This window comes from Suricata suricatta, chromosome 14 (genome assembly GCF_006229205.1).
Source record: "Suricata suricatta isolate VVHF042 chromosome 14, meerkat_22Aug2017_6uvM2_HiC, whole genome shotgun sequence".
Lineage (NCBI taxonomy): Eukaryota > Metazoa > Chordata > Mammalia > Carnivora > Herpestidae > Suricata > Suricata suricatta.
Genome location: NC_043713.1, coordinates 89,085,269 through 89,102,108, shown reverse-complemented (window position 1 = coordinate 89,102,108; position 16,840 = coordinate 89,085,269). Strand labels below are relative to the sequence as shown.

Sequence of the window (16,840 nt, the reverse complement as noted above, 5' to 3'; positions counted from 1 at the left end):
GGGGGGTGGTGCAGGTGGGCAGGTGGGGGTCCTGCTGCGGGGGGGTGGTGCAGGCGGGCAGGTGGGGGTCCTGCTGTAGGGGGGCGGTGCTGGCAGGCAGGTAGGGATTTAGCTGTAGGGGGGGCGATGCAGCTGAAGGGGGGCAGTGCAGGCAGATGGGGGTCCTGCTGCAGGGGGTGGTGCAGGTGGGCAGGCGGGGGTCCTGCTGCGGGGGGCGTGGGTGGGTCCAAGTGGGCAGGGCTTGGGTTTGAGCTGGGGCTGGCCTGGGACGGAGGGCAGGGTGAGATCTCACGCTTGGGTGGTGGGTGCTGCCGGGCGGTGGTGGAGGCTGTGACGGGAGAGCGCGTGGACTCTGCCGCAGTAGCTGAGAGAGGACGGGTCCAGATGAGGGCTGCCGAACAGCGGAAGGAGGGGTCACTGAAGCATGTTCTCCCTTGGGAGCGAGAGCCAGGGTGTCGACGGGGCCAGCGAGGGGGTGGACCCCCGTGTCCAGGACGAGGGCAGCTGCGGGTGGCTCTGCTGACGGACGGAAGAGGCACCTGAGAGGGGCCCTGCCTGCTCTTCCTGCTGTCACGTCGGGGATGCAGAGGCATTTTGCTCTGGACGGTTTTTGAGGGTAGATGGGTGGAGGTCGTCCTGGAGGAGGACAGAGGCCGGGGCCAGCAGGGCAGGGGCTCTGGGCATGCGGGGCATTTTTATTCCTGTGATGCAGGGTGTCAGAGTTCCCCGAACGTCCCCGTGTGTGTGAGTCTGACGTGGTCCTGGGTGTCGCACACCCTGCCCGCTCTGGCCAGTGTCAAGTCTTACCTGACTAGTTAACGTGCTTTTGTTGGTTCCTAGCTGACACCTGTTTAGTGGTCATTTCTCCGTAAGTGAGGTTTGTTCCGGTTTCCTCTCTGTGGAAGCATTTGCGCCGGGAGACACTGTCACAGCTCGGTGTTTTCTCGCCAAACCAAGAATATTACGTGCTGGTTTTGCCTGCTTGCTCCGTAAAATGGGGGGAAAGTCTTGAGCTGCAACTTTCCTTTACCTTGAAAAATACGTTGCTGCTTGTTTTGACATTTGGGGCCTACACGTATCACGCACAGGCTGTAAAGTGCCACGTGGGGCCTGCCGTCCCCCCTGCGCGGCGTGTGTGCGCTGAGCGGGAGCGGGAGAGCCGGAGTCCTGGCGCGCTGTGGGCTCACACTCGTCAGCTGGGCGCTCTCGCAGATTGCCCGCACAGTGAGGCCGGAGCCGGGTGGGCGGCCGACCCGCCTCCGGGAGAGCAGCTGGGAAACACACGTCGCGGGTGGAGACGAGCGCTTGCGCCGCAGCCGGGAGGGCGCGAGCCCAGCGCGCCCGGTGCTGGTTCTGCTCTGTCGGGGGCAGTTTCCCTGCCACGGGTCGTGGGTCCCTCTCCTGCGGGGAGGAGGGGCGCCTGTCACGTGCCATGTTCAAACCCAGGGGCAAATCCACCTTCCCATCCTGGCTGTTAGGAGAGGATCCAGGCTCTGGAGGCCGAGCTGCAGGCCGTCGGCCACAGCAAGACGATGCTGGAGAAGGAGCTCCAGGAGGTCATCTCCCTGACCAGCCAGGAGCTGGAGGAGTACCGGGAGAAGGTGCTGGAGCTGGAGGACGAGGTAGGCCCTGCCGCCCCCACGCAGCTCTGCGCACAGAGAGAGGGCCCGCAGAGGCAGGAGCCGGCCCACAGCTCGAGTCCGCCCCCTCTTCCGTGCGCCATCGGACCGTTTGTCTGGGTCCTTGACGCGCTTGTGCACGCGCACACCCCCGACTGCTGGACTCCCCACAGGCGTGGTCGTGCAGCTTTCCCTCGAGCACCCCTCCCGCATAGAGCTTGTCAGACCACAAGGGCTAGAATGTCCCCGGTTAGAACGCTTGGGTTGCAAATAACAAGAAAACCGATTCTTGTAAAGGACTTCCCATGACTCTCTGGCCCAGAGACAGTGTGGCTGTGGGTGATGCTGCACGTGGAAGCCAGTGATGTCACCGAGGGCTCCTCACAGCGTCCCGAGCTCCAGGAGAAAGCGGGGCTGGCGGCTGTGGAGGAGGGGTGCCACTGCACATGCTGCAGCTCTCGGGGGTCTGTGTCTGGTGTGCGGGAACTTAGCTCATGAACCAGAGCACGCATTTACGTTAACTTCCCAGCACCTTCCGCCCGTTTCAGCTTCAAGAATCCAGAGGCTTCAGGAGGAAGATAAAGCGCCTGGAGGAGCTGAATAAGAAGCTGGCCCTTGAGTTGGAGCACGAAAGAGGGAAGCTTACGGGCCTGGGGCAGTGCAGCGCGGCCCTGCGGGAACACAACAGCGTCTTAGAGACCGCGTTAGCCAAGAGGGAGGCCGACCTGGTTCAGCTGAACCTCCAGGTACTCGGGCTCCTTGCCGGAGGCGGGGGCTGGCTGCAGGCCGGGGAGCGCTCTGTCCGGCGCGGTCGGTGCACCTGCCCCAGCCCCCAGAGCGTGGTGCCGCCCCGGCGTAGAGGCCGGAACGGGGGAGGGGTTCTGCTGGGGTCTGAAACCCGCCTCACGGCTGAGGTGCGAGGCAGAGCGGGGGGCTCCTGACGCCCCCCTCACTGAGGGGCGAAGCACTGTGGCCAGTCTGTTCTCCCTGCTCCAGGGGGTCCCACTGGTCCTCCGGGGTCCTTCCCTGTGTGACTCACAGTTGGGACTTGAACCCTGGTGGGCACCCCCCCCCGACCCTGTTCTCAGCCCCTCGGCAGCCTCTTGGAGGACCGGGGAGAAGGCCTGGCACGGCCGCGGGGCAGTCAGCCGCCGGATCGGGCTCTCGCCACAAATTGTCTGGCGGCTCGAGAGCCGGGGAACCTGCATCTGGCGCTGGCTCCCACCGCGGCCGGGCCGGGCCGGGCCGGCTGCCTCGCGGGGATGGTCTTTGCATTCAGAACCCCCGATTCACAGACCCCCTCGCTCCTCGCTGTGCGCTCGAGCACGGCCGGCTGGCTCCGTGCCCTCCAGGAGCGGAGTTCTCCCGCCTTTGCCGCCTGGTGCACGTGTTGGCGGTGCGTGCTGATGCTGTGTGCCCCCGTGCCGCCAGGCTCCCCGCGTGGCCCTGGCACAGTGGCCCTGCCTCCTGCTGGGGCTCCGCTGGCCCTTCCTCAAGGACTGTGTTGGCAACGTGCCGTAGGTCCAGGCGGTCTTGCAGCGGAAGGAGGAGGAGGACCGGCAGACGAAGCAGCTCGTCCACGCCTTGGAGGCTGCGCTGGAGCGGGAGAAGGCTGAAGTGCACGGCCTCAAGGAGCAGGTGTGTGAGGCTCCCCTCGGTCTAAATTGCAACCTCAGGACCCTGTTGGAATGCGGTATTTCAGTGTCTAGGAACTGAGCATTCCCTTCAGGAACTCACTGTGCAAGTGTCTTTCTGATGTGTTCTGAGGGCAGCGCGTCATCAGAGCATGGTGATCGTGGGTGGTGGGAGGGAGCCCTGGTGTCCTCCCTGGAAGAGTGGACTTGGACGAACCGGGTGCAGTCGTACGGGCCTGAGACGCGCCCAGAGCCCTCTAGAGGATCTGTGGGGGCAGGTGTCCCACGTGCGCTGTTGAGTTAGGAAAGCAGGCTGTGGAGCCGTGTGTGGCCCTGCTGCTGCTCCAGCGGCTTTGAGAAAGGCGGCTGCGCAGACCCGCTGCCGTTTCCTGGCGGCTCCTCTCTGTGCTCAGCTGCCCGCCAGGGCGTCAGGCCGGGCTTCCTGCGGGGGGCCTGTCCCTCCGACCTGTGAGCGGGAGTCGGCCTCGGTCCCCGTGCTCCCTGCCAGGTACCAGTCTGTGACTCTTACTAGAAGGGGAGCTTTGGGGGTGCCCAGGGCCTCGGTTGGTAAGCGTCTGACTTGATTTCAGCTCAGGTCCGGATCTCACGGTTCATGAAGTTGAGCGGTAGTTGGACTCTACCCTGTCAGCGCAGAGCCTGCTGGGACCCTTCCTCGCCCTCTCCCTGTCTCTCCCCCTCCTTGGCACATTCATTCTCTCTCTCTCTCTCTCTTTCACTCTTTCTCTCTCGCTCTCACTCACACAAACGCACACACGCACACACGCATGCACTCACACACATACTCTCAAAAAACTATAAGTTCTGGGGGTGCCTGGAGGGGCTCAGTCGGTTAAACATCCGGCTTTGACTCAGGTCATGATTTCACAGTTCGTGGGTTCGAGCCCCACGTCAGGCTCTGTGCTGACAGCTCAGAGCCTGGAGCTGCTTCGGATTCTGTGTGTCCCTCTCTCTCTCTGACCCTCCCCTGCTCACACTGTCTGTCTCTTAAAAATAAAAAATAAATAAACATTAAAAAAAAACTGTAAGTTCTTAACAAAAAAAAAAAGAATAAAAGAAAAGAATGTAAGCTTCCTGGTTCCAGGGCTGTGGTGACTCGTTCACGCTCATGGCCCCGTGTGCGGCACACAATGTGTTTGCTGTGCACACATGTGTGCAAGGGTGCATGTGACCTGGGTTTTGCTGCATCTTTTAAACATTTCTTCATGATGATATAGTAGAGATATAAAGAAATGGTTCTTGATTTTTGGGGTGGGACAGTAAAATATTCCGTTAAAACAGGACAATTTTAAGCTCTGTTACAAATCTATTCCATGACCCCCATTTGCCTCTCCTGTGGGTCATTTCTGTCCCTGCATGAAGCTGGATGGGGTCAGCCGCCCCCCCTACTTTTCTAGCCCCAGTTTCCATATTTTGCTCACTTATTAATTTTATTCTCCTTCTAATGAAGTTGAAACCAGAAAGTTTGTGAATAAAAGTGCTAGGGAAAGTGATGGGTGTATGACATTGGCTCCTTTTTTTTTTTCTTAACTTTTTTTAAATTTTATCTTTAGTGTTTTGAAAGAGAGACAGAGCATGAATGGGGGAGGAGCAGAAAGGGGGGGAGACACAGAATCCCAAGCAGGCTGCAGGCTCAGAGCTGTCTGCACAAAGCCTGACGCGGGGCTCGAACTCACAAACTGAGATCATGACTGAGCAGAAGTCAGGTACTTAACCAGCTGAGCCCCCAGGCGCCCTGTGACATTAGCTTCTTAGCTGTGAATGATTATCATCGATTTCTCTAAATGTGTTTAGTCCAATTGTCCTGATTGTATGAACAGTACATGCTAGTAAAACATTAAAAAAAAAAAAAAGGCGTAAAGATTGAAGTCCAGATCATCTTGAATTTGCACCTAGCAGTGAACCGCTACTAACATCTTCTACTGGAGATTTTTTTTTTACTGATTTATGCAAGTTAAACTTACTAGGTTCAATTGTCATATATTGTAAGTATTTTTATTAAATTTTAAAGAAATGAAGTGCTGTTAGTGCAGTTAGATAAGAACATGAAGTTATTAGAAAGGAAAAGGGAAGATTGTCTTATATTCTTAGGATCTGCTGGTCTCGGGAACCTTGGGAGAAGCCGTTGTCAACCATGACAAGGCTGCTGTGTCATAAAGCGTAACAAGGCGGGGCTGACCTGCACCTGCTTGTTACGCTGGCACAAGGCGTCCCTCCTCCAGAACGTGAACTAGGACTGATTTCAACAACAAACATGCAGAAGACACACTTGAAGAGGACTGTCAAAACCAGTTAGATCCAGGGGCACGGGGGGCTCGGTTGGTTGAGCGTCTGACCCTTGATTTCAGCTCAGGTCATGATCTCATGGTTCATGGGTTCAAGCCCTGTATTGGGTTCTGTGCGGACGGCATGGAGCCTGCCTGGGATTCTCTCTCTGTCTCTGCCTCTCCCTCACTCATACTCTCTCAAAATAACTAAATAAAGTTGGGGAAAACCCAGAAGCTGTTTAGATGGAGGAAACCTGGAGCGAACGCATGTGTCACTGGGCAGACTCACGGCCACACGCATGAGGCGCCTCCGGCCTCGGGGGCCTTGAAAAGTTTGGAGGAAGCAGGCGCGTCTGGGACGCGGCGGGGCTGGCGGTCGTCCTCGCACACGCTGCACGGCCGCGTCGTGGGTGGCTCTCGCCCTTGGTGATGCTGGCGTTCTCCTGGTTAGGTTGCTGCGGCCAAGGCAGAAGCAGGACATAACCGCCGCCACTTCAAGGCCGCCACCTTGGAGCTGAGCGAGGTGAAGAAGGAGCTGCAGGCCAAGGAGCAGCTGGTGCAGAAGCTGCAGGCCGAGGCCGAGGGTCTCCGGTGAGTGCCGGTGGGTGCGAGCCGGGCCACCGCCACACGCATTCCCGGCGGGGCGCGAGGCTTGTGAAGGTCCCCTGTGCTCCGGCACGGCTTGGGGCGCTGCAGACACATCTAAGAAGGGAACCTGCCAGATTCCTGTCTGGAGCCTGCAGCTCATATTTGAAATTTCAGCGCTGGCGTGGCTGCTCCCACCGTGCACCTGCCGTCCGCCGCCGAGAGCAGAGCCCCGTGTGAGGGGCGCGCGTCTGAGGGCTGTCCCCACCGCCGAGGCTCCCTGCAGCCTCCGGTTAGGGCGCACGCAGCGGTGCGTGTGGGGCGCTTTTCTCCCGCCGTAGTCCATCACGTGGGCTCACAGGGCGGCCTCCCCAGGGGCTTTGTGAGGGTCCGGGCGGAGCAGTGTCCACAGGGGGCGAGCGGCCTGCGAGTCTCTGTCTCCCGTGATGAATCATGTTCATCCAACAGCATTTTGTGGTGGCGAAAGCCTGCTGTGATTTCCTTCTTCCTTTTTTTTTTTTTTTGCCAGAATCCAAGAGGGGCAACATTCCCAGGAAATAGGACTGTTCCAGGCGGAGCTGGCGGAGGCCCGGGCCCAGCTCCAGCTCCTGCAGCAGCAGCTGGACGAGCAGCTAAACAGGCAGCCTGTGGGAAACCAAGAGGTGATCCTCCGGGGAGGCCTAGTCTCCAGTGGACAGGGCTGACAGACTAGGCGCTGCTGACCAGTGATCGACATGCCCGTTCCCTCGTTCCCTGTGTGCTTGGGAAGGGGTGTTTGTTGTTTCTGAGTGATACTAACACACAGAGATGAGCTAGAGCGCTTTTACAGTGCACGAAAGCTGTTGTAAAGTTCTCTGGGTCATACGACGTTTTCCCTCCTCTAGATGGAAAATCTCAAATGGGAGGTGGATCAGAAAGAAAGAGAAATCCAGTCCTTGAAGCAGCAGCTGGACTTGAGTGAACAGCAGAGTAAAAAAGAGCTCGATGGAACCCAGCACTTGCTGCAGGTATCTGCTGTGTCCGGGTCCTGGGGCAGGCCAGAGCCAGCACTTCATGAGGTTGCGGGTGATCACGGCACAGTCCTGGTGACCGTGCCGGCAGCATGCCCAGTGCGTGAGTTCTTGATGAGCTTAGTGCTGCCACCAGGCCGCTTTGCGGACATTGTTCATTCCGGAAGGAAGTCCAGGTCGCACACCCGAAGGAGGCCAAGCCCCAGCGCTATGCGCCCTGGCGAACTGGGTGAGATGTTCCCAGAAGGGGATGTGGCCGAGCTCAGTCCGTGGGACCGTGCGTGTGAGACGCTCACCCTCTGTGGTAAACTTCTCCACGGAGAAACCCCGTGCGGTCTGGGCTGCTTGTGCAAAGGGCCAGGAACGCAGCTCTTGCTGGGAGTCCTTGTGAACGGAGGGCGTGAGCAGCATTGGGACTGGTTTCTATTCCTCTGAGGCATGGCGAGGCTTATTCCAGCAGCTGACCTCGGGATTTAAGCAGGGGCTCCTGGGGTCCGCTGTGGATGGTGGACCTGGGAACGTGGCCGGTTCATCGGCAGAGGCTCTGAGAACGTGAGTGACGGGAGGCTGCCCACCCGGACCGCGGGGGGAGGCCAGCCGGCCGCGCTTCGCACCTTGTCACCTGAGAATCAGCGTTCCATTTCCAGCCCCTTCGAGTCGTGGCGAACAAACTTAAGATCTTAGCAGTGTGTTTAAGATTTTTTAGCTTTTAAAAACCCGTGACTTCCCTTTCCTTAGAACATCAAGGCCGAGCTGGAGACGGCGCGGGAAGACCTGTCCCTGAGCCAGAAGGAGAAGTTCATGCTGCAAGCTAAGGTGTCGGAGCTGAAGAGCAACATGAAGAGTCTTCTCCAGCAGAACCAGCAGCTCCGGCTGGACCTGCGGCGCGGCGCGGCCAAGACGGTACCGGGGCCCCTGCCGGGCGGGTCCGCTGGGTCCGCGGCGGGTCTGTGGCGGCAGGTGGCTGGCGCACCTCGTAGTCCCTGACGTGTGGCTGCACAGAACCGGCATGAGCAGCTGCCGAGTGAGAATAACTGATGCAGGAGAACAGTGATTAGAAACAGGCCAAACCCTTTTATTTTGGTGCCTTTTCTAAGAGCGTGAATTCAGGTACCACTTTGTTGCAATACACCTTACAAGCCGTAGAGGGCGTCAGTGCTGGTAGGCCGGCTGGCCGGCACGCAGCAGCTGCCCGCGTGGCCTTGGGGACCCTGCTCAGGTTTTCTGCACACCTGGCTCTTGTTTCTCCGCTCAGTCTACATGCGTGTTTTCCAGGTGCAAGGAAGTCACTCAGACTCCGGTTTGTTTAGCATTGTTTGCCGGTCGGTGGCAAAAGTGTGAAGTCCTGGAAGGGAGAGTTGCAGGAGTTGAAATGGACTTAATTTCTTAGGGACGTGCAGAGTCAAAGCCCTGGTCTTTCGTGGAACGCCCCCCACAGGGGCGCTCTCCTCCCCAGGAGCCACGCATGTCAGGAAGCAGGTTCCTTGAGCCCCCTGGCTGCCATCTGCCGGCCCGAAAGCAGGGGCCGTGCCTTCACTGGAGGCACCTCTGGGACCACCCGTTGTGACCCTGGGCACCGATGGGGGGAAGCGTGCGGGGGCGTCACCCTCCTGGTGAGACCGCTGACCATGTGCTTTTACAAACAGAGGAAGGAGCTGAAAGGTGAGACCAGCTCTTCTGGCCCTGTGACCCCAGTGAAGATCCCCGACTGCCCCGTCCCGGCCTCCCTGCTCGAGGAGCTGCTGCGGCCCCCGCCTGCCGTGAGCAAGGAGCCCCTCAAGAACCTCAACAGCTGTCTCCAGCAGCTGAAGTACGAGCCGTGCGCTGCGTTCTGTCCCCCTCGGTCTCTAGGACGAGACTGCGGGTCTAACTGGGAAGAGTCTCTCCCGTTGGCAGGACCGCATGCCCGGCAGGGGCCGAGCAGGCCTGTGCCACGGGGGGGTCACTTGGGCTGTCAGTCCCTGTCATCCGGGCCGGATGGCCTAGAGCTAAGTGACCTTACAAAGCCCTCGAGTCACCACGACCTGAGCCCTTAGAAACCCCACAGGTGGATGTTCTGCTCCCACCAGCCCGAGGCCAGTGTCTGCAGGGTGTGGCATGTGGGGACATCTTTTTATTAATTAAAATTTTTTCCTGTTTACTCCTTTTTTTTTAAATGTTTATTTATTTTGGGGGTAGAGAGTGTGCAAGTGGGAAAGGGGCAGAGAGAGAAGAACACACAGAACCCAAAGCAGGTTCCAGGCTCTGAACGGTCGGCACAGAGCCCTATGGGGCTTGAACTCACGAACCGTGAGATCCTGACCTGAACCAAAGTCGGACGCTTAATCAGCTGAGCACCCCCCCCCCCGGCACCCCGGGGACGTCTGTTTTGACCCTGTGAGTGGAAGCTACGTGGCCAGCCCTCCCGGCCACTTTCGCACCTCCCAGAGCAGAAGCCCCTGTGCAGAGTGGCGTGGCCTGAGTCCCGTAAGCCCCGGGACCCCGTCAGTGCTGCTGGTCCCAGACAGGTCTGTGAGCCCCCCGACGATGCTGCAGTGCCCAGGGGACTGCTGTCCAGGTCAGGCTTGTTAGGATCCGTGTTCGAAGTGGCTGGTTGTCTCTGAGGATCGTGACGGCGTCTTTTCTGGCTCCCCTTTGACTGGCCTTCCTTCCCTGTCTCCCTGTCTGTCCAGGCAGGAGATGGACAGCCTTCAGCGCCAGATGGAGGCCCACACCGTCACCGTGCACGAGTCGCTGTCCTCGTGGACTCAGGGGGACCCCGCCGCCAGCCCAGCTCCCCCAGGAGACCACGCCAACCCCCGGGGAGACACAGAGCGGCGCGGCCAGTGCGGGGCCTCCAGAGAGGGGCTCGGGACGGCGGCTGCCGTGCGCCCACCGCCCGAGTGCTTGTGACTTCCCAAAGGAACACTCTTATGTCAAGATTATTTATTTGACTGTTTGCTCTGTTTTTCTAAGAGATGAGGTTTAAATTTTACATTTGCCTTTACAAGGAGTCAAAGGACAGAACGAGAGGCGAGGATTAGAGAAATAGTCATTGCAAATCACAACTCGCTTTTCCCGTGGAATGACCAAATCTGAACAACCCGGCCTAGATCTCAGCAGGAAGGTTTTGAGTGTGTCCGAAGATGCTGCTGTCCGAGGGGGACGCCAGCCGGCGGCCCCTGCATGACTGGGTCCCGTTTCTCTCCTGATTCAGAAGAGCTTTACCTCCCTGCAGAAATGAAACTTTATTTGCACCTTTGGTTCTTACTTTATTTTTAATGGCTATCTCACCATAGGATGTGTATATAAATACTGAAAATCAATCTAATCTTTAAAAAATATGTATTATTTAAGAATGATCTGAATTGTCTTTTTATTGATTGCCTTTTGAAAATGTGCTGTCAGGAAATAATGTCCATGTAGGGTTTAGGGATGCCAGTCAGAAAATTGTATTTTAAGAAATCATTATTTTATTTACTGTTCTAAAACCAAATATTCCTAGAAAAGGTTCTTTATTTGAGTTTCACTTTATTTTCTACGGCCTTGTCGTAAGTGCACAACGTCTCCGTCACCTGACCCCCGGCCCTGCAGGAACCCAGTCACCGTGCTGGCCTGATGTGGGAGACGCTGGAGGAGCGGCAGGGGGAGGGGGGCGGGGCTGCAGACCCAGGCTTCTCCAGGCTGCCCCCACCCCCACGCCCACCGGAAATGCCCGGCAGGGCCTGTGTGGTCAAGAAGGTTCGGAAGGCCCTGCAATCTCTCCTCTGGAGACACTGAGGTTTCTAGAAAGGGCAGCTCAGCTCCGTGGGAAGGCGGTGGCTGCCCCCCCCACCCCCCCGCAGCTGTCCCGTGGGGGAGGACGGGGTTTGGAGCTTGCTGAGCTGGGGGGGTTTCTTGTGGACATTTCTCCACCTGAAACAGGGAAGCGCTGCAGAAACTGACGGGCTGGGACCCTGAGGTCTGTAGCTCTGTCCCCTACTTGGCTAAGAAATCTAAACTAGTCCCTACTGTTGTGAGTTAGAGCAGAGAGGCCTCTGGTGCGGACCACTGGTCTGGAGAGGAACTTGGAGCTGTTACTGATCGGGCCACCTACACCTGTGTCAGCTTACTACTTTCGTCTCTCTTCAGGATGAAGCAGTTTGGTGTTTTTAAGCTGTTTGTGTTCTCTCGTAAGATGCTGTTAGAAGGTTCACCGATAAAGTAGCATTGACCACAAAGATGTTTTAGTGTTTTAAAAAAATTCCCTAGCAAGTATTGGGACTTCTGAAATGTGCATATCATTTGTACAGGGTTTATCCTGAAATACTACTTGAAGACTTCATTATAAATATATCCACTTTTCATCTGAAGTTGGAAACTGTTTTTGACAAAATTGTTTTTGTACCGTTAGAGGAGAAAAATCATAATTTACATTATTTATTTGGGGTGTATTATCCTCAGTTTTAATTTTAAAACCAGCACAGGCCCCTCAGCCTCCTGCTGTTGCTGCTGCGTCACTGGCCCTGGGGACGGCGGTCAGGCGCTCTTAGGAACGGGTCAGCTGGTTGTGAGCAGGGCTCTGCTCCTCACTTGTTTCGTTCACGTCTTACCCTCTGTGTGCGTGTGCACCTGCCCCCGTGTGGGAGCTGTGTGCCTGCGGCGATGGCAGCAGCGCCTCCTGGTTTTCTGACGTCACCCTGTGCCTTTGTCGTCACCCCACCTTTCAGTTCACCCTGGCTGTGTTTCCTGTGTGGCTCACAGCCCCGGATCCGGGGCCTTTTTGTCCAGCCTTTCGTTAGGGCTTCCTTAACCGGCCACCTGGGAGAGGAAGCTGGACTCTCCTGCACCTGGTGTGTCGAGGGTTTGTTGTTGTTTTTAACCTCCCACAGCTAGAGTCTGCAGTGAGTATCATTTGAAATGTTCTCCTGTTGTGGGCAGAAGTGGGAATTCAGAATTTATTCATGGAAAACGAAAGTCCCGTCTGGAGTACTTGTAAACATAGGTTTGCTGTTACGTTGTGTGTGTGGATATTACTCATCCTGGGTCATGAATACCGTACGCCAGGTCCTCGCCACAGAGGACACTGGTTTGGACACATCCTCGTGTCATTTCTTATATGTTTTATGTTCCAAAGAAAATCCTCCTCCACCGTGGTTGCCACTGACCTCTCCGTGGAGCACAGTGGATGGATGCCATTGGATAGTATGGATTTATATGCTTTTGTTCTACTCTTTGGAAGGTCTAACAGGTCAAGTTCTGATAGGATATACAACTGGCTTTTACTGTGGCCCGGGGTCAGGATAAAGGGACAGGCCTGCTGAGAAGATTCTCTCTAAACTCTTCCTCAGTTTACAGACTTTTGGTGTAGGGATGCTGCCAACACCATGACATGCATTCCTACTCCCATGAGTAACTTCTACATAGAAATGCCATGTCCTGTGTAAAGATTTCTAGGAGTAAGGGACCAGCGTATCTGAAGGGCAAATGTCCTGGAACCTTCCTCAAGGACCCCTGCGATGTGTGAGACATTCTGAGCCTTACTCGAACAAGTTCACTGACTTCCGTTCCAGGCACATCTGGTTGTCTAATGGTCTCAGGTTGTAATAGGATGCTGGAGGGCAACGTTTTAGAGGATCTAGAAAACTTGGTGGCTTTAAGTTACTCATTTCTGTTAAAAATTTCCTCATGAAAGGAACTCCTCAGGTTGGGGCTGTTCAAGGGAAAGGTGTCACCATGCACAGGGAATTGTAACTTTAAAAAGCATGTTGATTTTTTATAAATTTAAGTGTGCTGGGGGAATTCCTTAAATTTTGTGCAATAAACTATTTTTGTTAAAGATTTTCACATTTCATTGGGAGCCTTATTTAATATACATAATTAGTTGTATTTGGGAGGAAACTTTATCTTGTGTTTTATAAGCTGTGTTTAAATACTCGTCTTTAAAGAGCATCTCGCTGTCCTGACTGTCGTGCCAAAAACTGACGTGGTGTGAGGTCTCACCCGAGCTCCCGGTGCCCTGACCCCTGCAGCCCACACCGCGTGCACCTGCTGCCACGTGAGTACAGGGAGGGGGCGGCTGCCTGCAGGCCCGCGGGCCCATCCCTGTGCGTGTCCCCATGCTGGGCACTGCTGTCACAACTGTCTGCAGCGGACCACGGGATAGGACATGAGCAGAAAGCAGACCTAGTGCAGTTCCTTTATAAAGACTCCTAACCCCCAGCGCACACTGATCCTTCCCCGGGCACGTTGACTTACATCGAGCTACGTTTATGCCATTTTACATGGTTTCTTTTTATTACAGTTATTTCCGGAGAGTCCTCGTTTCTTCTACTGGACATAGGGCATCAGGGGCTAGTGGACCTTACTGAACAGATGAGCCTTAATTAGCCATCTTCAGCGACTTTAAGGAGATATGTAAACAAATACCAATTGGATTTCTTTCCTTGCTAATTTGGTGGTAGAATGCTACTCATAGGCAGATTTATGAATTAGAAGTAATATATATATTTTAATGTTTTTTATTTACTTTTGAGAAACAGAGCCAGCGTGAACAGGGGAGGGTCAGAGAGACGGAGACACAGAATCTGAAGCAGGCTCCAGGCTCTGAGCTAGCTGTCAGCACAGAGCCCGATGCAGGGCTCAAACCCACGAACCATGAGATCATGACCTGAGCCGAGGCTGGACGCCCAACTGACTGAGCCACCCAGGCTCCCCGAAGTAAGTAACATTGACCCTTTACTGAAGACCTCTCAAAATTCGGCAAGATGGTGACACCTTTGTGCACAGTAACCCTTTTGCTAATCTGTAAATGTAACTTCCAGGCTCCCCTGCTGGCAAGGCATCCTCAGTGGCGGCATCTGCTCTTTCTCTAGGCTCCACCATATCGTCCGCGGAGGGTCCCAGCTGCTTCCTGCTCCGACAGTCCCTTGTTACTCCCAGGGCCACACTTCCTCTCTTGACTCCCCTGGCATGGGGTGCTCTCTTGGCTACACCCCTGCCGTAAGTAAATCATGGTGGCTGGATTTCCATGTCCTCCTTCTCTTGTTGAAGGATGCTCAAGACACACATGGAAACTGGACCTCTCCACTCTGTCATTGACCTGGTCCCTGGCCCTCTCGATCTGGAATCAGAAGTGGAGTGAGGGATGAGGGTAGGAGTTAGACAAACCACAATTAGGAATTAGATGCAACCTGTTCCTCTCAGAAAAAAACATCGGGTCTTCTAAGTTCCGTTTCGGTAGGAAATGGACTTCTACCTGCAGAGTTTACATCTCACATTCTCTCACTTCTACCTCATTGGTAAATAGTGGTCAGTAATAGGGCCGGCTTCTTAACCCTGAGCTGTTTTCCTCTTCTTTCCTCCCCTCTGATTCTCCCACCCGTATTTCAGATGTAGCCTGCCGTAGCTGGGGGCGAGGGCGGCCCAGCTGTAATAGGATCGCTCTTGTTAGGTGGGTTCCACCAAAGATCCTGGTACCAACATCCTGGTTAGGCTGGTAAAGGTGCCACGAGACCCCCAAAATTCAGTGGTTTAAATGAGAGAAGTGTTTCTTACGTATAACAGCCCAAGCACAGAAACTGGACCGACCTGTGGCAGTCTCGTGGTGCTAAGGACAAAAATGTCTTCTGTCTCTTGGCACAATCTGTGGCCTAGGACAGCTGCTCCAGGCCCTGACTTCCTGTGCGCATTTCCCACGTGGAAGGCATGTGTGTGCCTTCCTCTGAGGGTGCGACTCCCCAGCCCCACAGACCCCTGTCCAGCAGCTCCACTGAGTCGCGGGGCCCCATGATGTGGGTTTAGCTGGACAGCAGTATGGCTACCTCTTAAGGGATGGACAGCTAGATAACTATACGGAAATAGTAATGGCAGCTAACATTTATTAAACCCTGACTGTATGGTGGCTCTGTAGCAAGGGCTGACATACATCAGTCCTCACCTCTGAGACAGGTAGGATTATCGTCCCCCATCTTGCCACTAAGAAAAATGAAACGCAGGGCCGTTAGGTAATTCACTCAGTTCCCCAGGAGGTTGGGGGCAAACAGGACACCAGCCCGGGCAGTCTGGCCGTCTCTCATCTCTGCAACATCAGAGGTCTGTAAAAAGGTAAAAACTGGGAAGCTGCTGGGCACAGGCGTCTGTTCTCAGGACACGTAGTAGAAGTGGCAGGATTTCATTGTAGCAAGCACCCTTCCACTGAAACAGATTTGGGCCACCATCCATCCGCGTGTGCACCTGTCATTACCAGCCCAAGCAAGATGGGGAACATTTCCTTCCCGGTTAACCGCCCCGCCCAGAGGCAACCACTGCTCTGCGTGATCACCACAAGCTTTGCTTGTTCTTAGACTTACAAACCGAATTGTACTGTGTGCACTTTTGTGCGGTGTCTTTGTGCTTAGTATCGTCTTCAGATTCATCCGTGTCATTGACTAGGATGCCACCATAGGAATGTCAAAGGACAGTTCCATAATTTGTGCATTCATTCTTCTGGGGTTTGTCCATACAGCCGGGCGTTTCCTGTTTGGGACTGCTGCAAGCATTGTGCTGCATCCCTCTTTGGTCCTAAGGCTGCGCTGCTGGGCCAGAGAGCAGGATTTGCCTACTTTATGAAAACATGCCTGTTTTCCCCAGTGGTTAACTCATTTTACTCCTGCCAGCAATGTATAAGGATGCCAAAATCACGGCACATACTCCCCAAAATCAACCATTCTGCTGGGTGTAAAGAAGTATTTCACTGTGGTTTAATCTGCATTTAACTCATCCTCAAATTTACTGACTCTTTGGTGCCCAATCCACTTAAGTTTGTTTTTACCAAGGACTTCAGAGTTTTTCCATTAAAAAAAATGTCTTGAGTTACAGGGGCGAATGGGCAGCTCAGTCCTTAAGCATCCGACTCTTCACTTCTGCTGAAGCCCCCCCGCATTGCGCTTTGCTAGTAGCTCAGAGAGGGCTTGGGATTCTCTCCCATTGTCTCTCTGCTCATCCCCTGCTTGCGAGCGTTCTCTCTCTTCAAAAAATTAACTTAAAAACGTTAAGAAGATTCATCCTTTTTATTGTACACGTCGGAGAGTTCTGACAAGCATAAAGCTTCCACCAACCCCTCCAGTCCCCCCAAGGCCACTTTATAGTCAACCCCTCCTGCCACAGCCACCCCTGCTCCGCTCCGAGCCTTTCGGCGCCAACGTGGAATGGGATCACGCAGCCAGGAGCCTGATCGGACCACAGCGGCTGGTACCCATTCCTCGGGGAAGCCCTCAGCGCCCTCAGGACCAGGGCGGTGAGGAAATAAATTCACTGGGGCCAGGAAATAAAACCCCGGCCGGCCAGGGAAGGCCAGCTTCGCAGCAGGAAGCATTTCTCCCGAGCACCCGCTGCAGCTGCCCGGTCGCCTGCTTTCCCTGGCGCGGAGGACGATGTTCTCTAAGATCCTACACTGTCACAAATGCGGTTTGAAAGCGGGTCCACAACCAAATGCCGACTCTTGCCTGGAGGATCTCGGTCGCTCCGACCCCGCGAGAGGCCCCCTTTCCACTGCGGCCAAACGGAGCTAGCGGGCTCGCGGGGGCACCGCCAACAACGCCCGAGCCCGGCTCCCCCCGCCCTGGCTCCCGCGCCGGCCCTCCGGCCGCACCTGGGGTCTCCAGAGCCGGACCCCGCCCGCCCCAGGCCCCCGGCGTTCCAGATCCCACGCCCGCCTTCCGGAGCCCGCCCCCCGAGGCCCCCTCCGCGAGCTCCCGCCCTCCGCACTT

General features: G+C 55.6%; 1 protein-coding gene across 6 annotated transcripts in view; it reads left to right on the top strand.

Annotated features, from left to right (window-relative positions):
• Window positions 1-12,935, top strand: part of GOLGA3 (golgin A3) — a 44,287-nt gene extending 31,352 nt beyond the window's left edge. For 3 of the 6 annotated variants that reach the window (XM_029921656.1, XM_029921654.1, XM_029921652.1), the window contains 8 exons: window positions 1,479-1,622; window positions 2,168-2,365; window positions 3,141-3,257; window positions 5,990-6,129; window positions 6,653-6,785; window positions 7,008-7,130; window positions 7,872-8,036; window positions 8,780-9,273. In XM_029921656.1, the coding sequence (XP_029777516.1) occupies window positions 1,479-1,622; window positions 2,168-2,365; window positions 3,141-3,257; window positions 5,990-6,129; window positions 6,653-6,785; window positions 7,008-7,130; window positions 7,872-8,036; window positions 8,780-9,169 (1,410 nt within the window). In that variant the 3' untranslated portion in view covers window positions 9,170-9,273. Of the gene's footprint in view, window positions 1-1,478; window positions 1,623-2,167; window positions 2,366-3,140; window positions 3,258-3,843; window positions 3,970-5,989; window positions 6,130-6,652; window positions 6,786-7,007; window positions 7,131-7,871; window positions 8,037-8,779; window positions 9,274-9,805 lie in introns of those variants that run through there. The other 3 variants (XM_029921655.1, XM_029921653.1, XM_029921657.1) reach the window with 2 other exon arrangements.
• The last annotated feature ends 3,905 nt before the right edge of the window (window positions 12,936-16,840 follow it).